Raw genomic sequence first — 8,554 nt, 5'->3', positions numbered from 1 at the left:
TTTGTTGGTGGGCTTTTTCTAAACATTCTGCTTCCCCAGATCATCCCCAAACTTGCACAGTAGACTAAAGACTCCAGATAACGTCTCCTGATCAGGACGCTTGTGCGTGATCGGTCGCTCACTGCTCCCGAACTGGCTGGTCGAATTCAGGGATACATTTTGAATTCCATACAAAAAATAGCAATCATTAAAATACTGTATACATTGCGACCAGATACAAAACTACGCATTGTTATCCGGACTCTTTAAACCATGCCCATTGTCCCAAACACGATATTCTCGCCGTCCACGTCCAGCTCCTTTGGTCACCCGTGCGGACACCCATGTGTTTACCCTGCGGAGGTGTCCAGACAGTCAGCCTGGCTCGGGCCCCCTCACCTCTGTCCTAAATGTGGATGATGAGTCTGGACATCCTCAATGGTGACTTTGTGCTCTCTTACAGGTGCCGTTTTTAAACTTTTTTTTTTCTTTTTCATGGACTATTATTAGACATAATGTGACGCTTACATGAACATATCTAAGGGCTATTCAAGCTTAGCCGTCCAACTTTCAAAAGTGAAATGAGTGATAATAACATGACTGGGATGGAAGCGCCCTGATGCGACTTGCCCGTTTTGGGTTGAACTAATTACAGCTGTGCCTGGAGGAGGGAGGGACCCAGTGTGGTGGTAGACTGTGTTTTTTTTTTGGTATGATGTGAGTGGCAGATATAGTATAAATAGGCAGGTCGGATACAGGAAAGGCAGCATATCTCCTCCTGTGCTCCTACCCTAAGGATTTTACAGCAGCACCGGGAGCTCACTGGTGCTGACTATTTGCTTTTTTTTGCCTTTGGAAACCGGTACGTGCTTTTTATTCTTCACTTTAACTTAAATTTGTTTTTGTTTTCTTTCAATTTGGCTACAAACGGATTATAGAAAACACTTAGGGAGATAGTGGGATACCTTGTATGGAGAATAGTTTTAATAAAATAGTGCCTTTTTCAAATTTAGATTGCATGTTTATGCTTTGGTGCCGTCTTTCTTTAATACAATTCATGGCTTTTTTTAAATCTACCACATAATTCTAAAGCAATTCTATTTATCCTACATCATGAAACGGCATCTTAGCAATACAGCGTTTTCCAATTGGCACAAAACAGGGCAACATTTTGAGACAAAAAAATAAACAAATCTGAATGAACTTACTATTCAGTTTCAAGTTTTAGACAAAGCATCACCATCTACTATTTCAATATCATCGCTGTCATTTCACCATATCCTCATTTCCCACTGTTGGAGTGATTTCAACGGCTGACCTTCTGCTTTGTTGCCGTTGCTTGCAGATCGGATCTCCAAAGATGATGGACCTCCGCGTGGCGTGCATCCTGCTCCTCATGGGGACCCTGACTGCAGCTCATGGGAAAGGATACGTGGTGAAGAAGGTGGTGAAGGCGGCCCCTCAGTACCAGCCTTACTCCGTCAAAAGCCAAGGTGAGAGAGGCTCATTCCAGTTTGTTCCAGTGGTTCGCAAACGCACATAAGAAACTATTTTAGCCAATTTTCCTAAAGGATTCTGGTTGAAAAAACATGCTGCAGCCGGTGTGTTGCCAGTGCTCCCTGAAAATCTGTGATTACTTCAATAGCACGCGTAAAAGGTTTAAAGTTCTGTGCATATCTTTAAAGAATTCTAGTTAAAAGATTAAGCAACCAGGTTAATATCTTTAAAGCTTATCCCAGTACATCCACGTTATTCATTTATCTATAGCACACTTTAAAAAGAACATTTGGGCGACTAAACCGACATCTTGCCTGACGGGCCTTAAGCTCTGTCCATTGTGACACCGAAAATAGTCAAATCGCCATAAAATCTTAATCAACATAACCCCGAATTGTTTGCAAAACCCCCCTCCAAACTCCTCCGTTGCCGCTCCCTCTGATTGGCTGCGGCGTCCCGGCGTCCTCCGATGGCCGCGCCTTTAAAACCACGTGCGTGCAGTAACCGTACAAATTGCTTCAAAGGCTCCGTCCCGTGTAATTTCGGCAAAGTTTTACGACCAGCTGGCCCTGAAATGTTTTCGTAATCATAGACGGCGGAGGGAGGGAAAAAAAAGTCTTCCACGGTCGCGCATGTCAATGTTTTGCAGCCTGAGAACCGTTTTTTGCATGACTGCGCTGCTTTTTTGTTTTGGTGATGTTTTGCGAAAGGGTAGTTTAGGCTCCGAGGAGGCACGGGCTTGTTTTTTGAGGAAAGGATAAAACGCGAGGAAAGGTTTGCTGTTTTGTCGTACGATTTGATCTACAACAGGGGCGTGTCCAGACATTCTGGCCCTGTGGGGGAACGGAGTTATTACTTTTAATTGTGAATTGGCACTTATGTTTCAGCATTGTGGTACACTTCATGTTTGTTTATGTATTGCCAAATTGAATTTAACTATTAACTACCCCTCAATATACAGCCTCAGCACCCCTGGCCACCCCTAAGCACACCCCTATATAAAAGTAATAATAATAGTGAGTTATTCTGCACATTTTAACAGAATTTCATGAAGACAGTTGATGGATTTGCACACACTGAAGCATCTGTCAGACATTTCTCCTTTTGCACTTATTCCTAAATTGAAAAGAACATATTTCTTGTTTGAATGATCCCGGCATGAAGGCAGTTGTTTGGAGAGGTGTCATTTTGAGATGGTTGAATGGGGTGCTATAAGTGGCGTGTAGGCTCATTTGAAAGGTAAATGCGTACACAGTTATTTCTGTTGTAGAAAGTATGGTCGTTGTATTTTTACTGTGACAATTACAGGCAGTGAGTGCGGTCAGTGCTGGGTGTGCCGCCGCTCGCAAGTGCAACCATGTGTGTCTGTGAAGCAGGCAGCACCCCGGGGCCCGCGGTGCCCACATGAAGGCAGCTGTAAACACACAGGCCCAAGAGTTTAACTGCAGCCAAACATCCAGGCACATGTGCACGGCTACCTGTCCACACACACATGTACTGCAGTATACATGTACTGCAGTACACATCTACTGCAGTACACATCTACTGCAGTACACATCTACTGCAGTACACATCTACTGCAGTACATGTATACTGCAGTACACATCTACTGCAGTACGCATCTACTGCAGTATACATCTACACATCTACATCTACTTTTACTGTGTTTGCAGTTGAAAATACTTTTTAAATAGGTTCAGCAACAGGGCACAGAAAATCTTACTTACTGAGTCACTGGCATTGCCGGTACAACTGCACAGCGCCACCTTGTGTTCTGGAGTGTGCATTAGAGGGCTTAAAATGGAACAGCCAACAGTACTTTATACTTTAGAGCTTGTAGTGGATAAGAAAGTCTTGTCTATATTACAAGTGGAGTATAGTGGAGTAAAAGTAGTAATTTCTCAAGAAAAACACTGGTAAAGGAAACACATAATCCCAAGTAAAGTACAGATCCTCAAAAACTCTGAGCACATCTGCTGCACTGCACATCTGTGCAGTGTGGTTTGATGTAGAAGACAATATGATTCTTTAGGGCGACACAAGTGATTTGTTTGGAAATGTTTGAAACTTATTCCCAAATTCCACTGGGATGGATTTAACCAGCCTGTAAGCTCAGCAGTCCAGGCTCCTCCCTAGTGCTGAAGTAAAGATCCCTCCCCCCCAATAATAAATAATTAAATAAATCATATTAAGTGTAAAGAATGATTGTAGCTAATCAGCTGTCATAACACACACAATTTTTAATTGAAGATTTATCAAAAACTTTAAAGCCCAAAAGGTTTAACAGCATTTCATTTTCTTTCTAGCCGCGCTCTGATCAGCAGAAAGTTGTATTTAAACTTGTTAATAGCTGATTATTTTTGTTTAATAAGTCTATTGCGATAGCTCCTTCATCAGACATCATCAGTCACATGTGCACAGATCATGTGACACTGGAGGTCATGTGACACTGGAGGTCATGTGACACTGGAGGTCATGTGACACTGCAGTTAGAGATGGTGAACTCTTTAATGACGGTGCTAACCCAATGCCCTTGTGTCCTCACAGCGGGTGAGCCTGGACCCCCTGGTGAGCCTGGCCCTGAGGGCCCTGCTGGCCCCCCCGGAGAGCCTGGGGAGAGTGCTGAAGGTCTGCCCGGCCCCCAGGGACCAGCTGGACCCCCCGGAGCCCCTGGACGATCCATCGCTGGCAAACCTGGATCCCCAGGTGGACCTGGCAAACCTGGCTCTGATGGAGCCCCTGGTGAGAGAGGAGACACTGGCGCCCCTGGCTCCCAGGGACCCAGAGGAGCCCCAGGATCTTCAGGTGCCCCCGGACCTGCCGGACTCTCTGCCACTGGCAAACCTGGACCATCTGGACTCCCCGGAGCTATGGGACCTCGTGGAGAGCCTGGTCTTAAAGGACATCCTGGTATCCCTGGGCTGCCCGGTGCCAAAGGAGACACGGGGGTGGGTGCCACAGGACCACAGGGTGAGACAGGACCTGAGGGTCCCGTAGGCCCTCCCGGAGCCCCGGGTGAGGCAGGAGTTGGAAAGCCAGGAAGGCCCGGTATGGCCGGTGAGCCCGGAAAGGGAGGTGTTCCCGGTAGAGATGGAGCCGCTGGTCCCATGGGTCCAATGGGACCTAAGGGCCACACTGGTGCCCCAGGTGTAGGTGTCTCAGGTAAACCAGGTGAGAACGGAGCTCCCGGCCTGCCAGGCCCCATGGGTCCTAAAGGACACCAGGGTCCAGGTGGAGCTACTGGCGCTCCTGGAGTGCCCGGTTATGGAAAGCCCGGTAGCAATGGTGAGAAAGGAGAGCGAGGAGCTACCGGTGCCACCGGAGCCACTGGTGCTAAGGGTGAGCAAGGACCCACTGGTTACACAGGTGCCACTGGTCCCACTGGATCCACTGGCCCAGCTGGGCCTCAGGGTCCTCGTGGTTTCACAGGTCAGACCGGCCCTATGGGTGCTAAGGGAGACACTGGTGCCACTGGCCCTCAGGGTATTAAGGGACACAAGGGAGATCAGGGAGCTCAGGGAGCACAGGGCAAGCAGGGATACCCCGGGCCTCAGGGAGCCTCTGGGCCTCAGGGAGCCTCAGGTCCTCAGGGAGATAAGGGACATGTAGGAGCCCCCGGAATCCCTGGATCCCCAGGTATTCCAGGACCCGCTGGTCCCAAGGGACACCCAGGACGTGCTGGTGAGCCCGGTTCCTCTGGTAATGATGGAGCTCCAGGTCAGAGAGGACCTACCGGCCCTCAGGGACCCGCTGGAACTCCTGGTTTGAAGGGACACCCTGGTCTCCCAGGTTCTCCTGGCCCCGCTGGTATTGCTGCCAAAGGTATCTCAGGACCTCAGGGTCCCCCTGGTGTTCCTGGTGAGCCTGGTGCCGATGGTGGTGAAGGTCCAGCTGGTCCCCCTGGCCCTCCCGGCCCTCCCGGAGAGATGGTCTTTGAGAAGGGTATGGGAGTGAGTGAGGTTATGGTCAAGTCCCCCATGTCTGCCTTTACTGCCTCCCTGGCCACCCCCTACCCCGCTGCCGGCAGCCCCATCAAGTTCGACCAGATCGTGTACAATGCAGAGAACCACTATGACCCAGAGTCTGGAATCTTCACCTGCCAGATCCCTGGTGTCTACTACTTCTCCTACACCATCCACGTGAACGGAGCTCACGCCCTGGTGGCCCTCTACAAGAACGGCCAGCCCGTCCTCTTCAGCTACGATGAGTACAACAAGGGCTTCCTGGACCAGATGTCAGGCAGCGCCGTTCTGCTGCTGGACGAGCAGGACACAGTCTATGTGCAGATCCCTGATGAGGAGGCCAACGGTGTCTTTGCCGCTGAGAACGTCCACTGCTCCTTCTCTGGCTTCCTCATCGCCTCCACGTGATACGCTCACCGCTGACCTACAGCCAGATAGAGTTCAGGTTCTTCCTCAGGTGACAGCCCTTTCCCAGGTCCTCAGGCACTGGGAGAGGGCTATGATTTGAGGAAAAGTGGCATCTCGACTTGAACATTTACAAGAAACAGGTGCTAAGACGAAGGAAAATTAATTTATAAACCAATGATCAGGGACGGGGCTAGTGCGTAATGTGAGGGAGAAGCATGTGAAATCCACGCTTACAACTGTGTTTCTTTGATACTGAATTCAAGTGATGATTCTTATTTTGGTGTTTGTCTGTCATTGTCTGTTTTTGTACAACGTTGTTTGGGGCGGGTGACAATTAATCTTATTAAAATAACGCGTTACAACTGTAACTGTATGTGACTTATTGTGAAACTGTAAGGGTCAAATTGACTATTGAAAAAGAAGTCACCAGAAATCTGTCAGTCAAGCACAGGAGACGAGATGTGTCCCTCAGCATCCTTTATGTCATGTACAACATACTGACTAATAAAGATGTCGTAACAACACTTTCTCTCAGGGTTTTACTTTAATCAAATACTAGATGTGTGGTATGAGCTCTGTAATCCTGTACACAACATGCTTCTTCACTAGATATTTGTCAACAGTTAGAGACACTTCCAGTTACTGTTGAAAAAACTAGCTTACTGTAATACTCAATACTAGGCTCAAAATAACCCAATACTTACAATAACATCGATGCTAACTTAGACTCAATGAAAAAAAGGCTAAGCTAACAGTGGCAAAGCTATCTTGGCTAACTAGCATCTTTAAAGCATCAGGTTGCACAATGTTGATAACTAAGCTAAAGATGCTAAATGCTCATAGACATTTAATGACCTTTTTTTTTTTTTTTTTTACAGTAAGTGGGCTTACATACAAACTCTTCCAGCAGTTTGGGACCTGTACTTCAAGCTACTCTCTGTAGTAGATTATTTTTGATAACAAACTAGCTTACTGCCATATCTAGACCCAAAATAACCCAATACATACAATATTATCACTGGTTACCAGTTTAGTAATTAAGTTGATCATTTTACTCATGTTTTTCACCGTATTCCATGGAGTGCCGATCCGTGGTAAAAAGAGGCAAAAGTGGGTGGGGCAGAATAAGGTGAATAGACTCAATAGGCTAAGCTAACCCTGCCAAAACTATCCTGGCTGACCATGTGCATATATGCATCATCAAGTTGCCCACTGTTGATACCAAAGATCTTTAGTAAAACTCTATATAGGACATGGCCATACGCCAAGTGACACCACACACAATGACTAGCTACTACCGGGTCTAAACTGTTGACAGATCTATAGATAAACACAGCGAAAAACACAACTTTATCTGAATCTCCGGCTGAAATAACACCAGGTAAAAGATCAAAAACTGTTTTACACTAAATTAGAATAAGATAGCTCACCATTTCTCCAGGCAAAATGAAGATATTGTTATATTTAAAATAAGCCTCCATTGTGTAAGGAAAAAATAATAAAAATAATTAATGTAAGAAAAGCATTACTCAAGAAAATTCGAAGTAAAAGTAGTATTTCTGTGTGATCAGATGTTTCAAAAGAGCCTTGTAATCGGCTCTACAGCAGGTTAAAATCAGCCCTTTATAATGAATACGGCTAAAGCTACGTTGAACCCGGAAGTAGAGCGAGGACATTAACTTAACAAATGTATAGTTATGTTGGGACAAATGGCAATTCCGGCGGCCATCTTGTGACTGGCCCTTCTAAACCAGTGCAATGTAATCACATGGAAACACAACTTATTTCATTTAAACAGTTTTTTTCTATTTTGAGTTACTTCATGACTCTTTGATAATTGTGATTGACCTTATGTCATGTATGTTCTGGCAGAAACTTTAACTACATTTGTTCATGGATATTTATATCAAATATAACATTTGTTTCCTGCTTTAAGACAGTATTTCTGTACTTTTAACGCGACATGACCAATATTTATTGAACATGAGACAGTGATCCTGTGAATGCAAACCACTGAGAAAACAATGCTAATACGGCTAAACAACACGATTAAAAATGGAGACATTTCAAAGAAAGCACATCCTGACTGAGATACGTAATAAACCACAAAACAAACCCAATCACAAACATTGAGAATACATTTTATCTCACATTCTGTTGAATTCATGAACATGTTGCTCCTGGTTTTGCTTTGGTTGCTGTAGAGCACACTCATTTTGGGTCGTGGGCCAAAATTCAGCTCGTGGGCCACGGGCCGCCTGTAAACAGGAAAATATTATTGAGAACATTGTTCCGATAAATGAATAATAATAATGAGCTGTGATTTGGTCAAAGCCCCGACTTGACTGTAGCGTAATCAATAACAAAGGTTTACACTTGTTTTGCACTTTACAATCCTGTGTCACAAGTTTGACTACTATGTAGTCAAAGTACTACATAGTAGTAGTACTTTGACACCACACTCGGTGTTGGTAAGCTGTTATTGAAGTCACAGCCGCCTTGGGGCAGACTGTCCATTTACCACATGGCTATATAATGTGTTGTTCATATCCTGAGCTCTTATTATGTCAGTACCCTCTGCTGGACACGTGTGGAAATCTTTCCTTTTTAAAAATGTAATGCCCCCTAGTGGATGGAATGAGCATTCTGGTTATCCTTTAAAGGGGGAGTATTACGCGAAATCGACTTTTTCAAGCTCTACATCATGT

The 8,554-nt window shown here is 45.5% G+C and overlaps 1 protein-coding gene across 1 annotated transcript; it reads left to right on the top strand.

Moving 5' to 3' along the window:
- Positions 1 to 763: 763 nt before the first annotated feature.
- col10a1a (collagen, type X, alpha 1a) lies at positions 764 to 6,360 on the top strand. The gene is made up of 3 exons (XM_079574049.1): positions 764 to 841; positions 1,325 to 1,472; positions 4,024 to 6,360. Exons 2-3 carry the CDS (start codon positions 1,340 to 1,342, stop codon positions 5,844 to 5,846), a joined length of 1,956 nt encoding a protein of 651 aa, XP_079430175.1. The 5' UTR covers positions 764 to 841; positions 1,325 to 1,339; the 3' UTR covers positions 5,847 to 6,360.
- Positions 6,361 to 8,554: the final 2,194 nt, after the last annotated feature.

The sequence above is a fragment of the Gobius niger genome (assembly GCF_951799975.1).
Source record: "Gobius niger genome assembly, chromosome: 16".
In the NCBI taxonomy this organism is placed as follows: Eukaryota; Metazoa; Chordata; class Actinopteri; order Gobiiformes; family Gobiidae; genus Gobius; species Gobius niger.
Note: the sequence above shows the minus strand (reverse complement) of the source record. Positions and strands in the feature narration are given on the sequence as shown.

Bases quoted from the DNA above. Each gene is read 5' to 3' on its own strand.
- col10a1a (XM_079574049.1), top strand. From the start codon at position 1,340: ATGATGGACCTCCGCGTGGCGTGCATCCTGCTCCTCATGGGGACCCTG. The intron at 1,473-4,023 runs GTGAGAGAGGCT...GTGTCCTCACAG, and splicing joins TTACTCCGTCAAAAGCCAAG to CGGGTGAGCCTGGACCCCCT.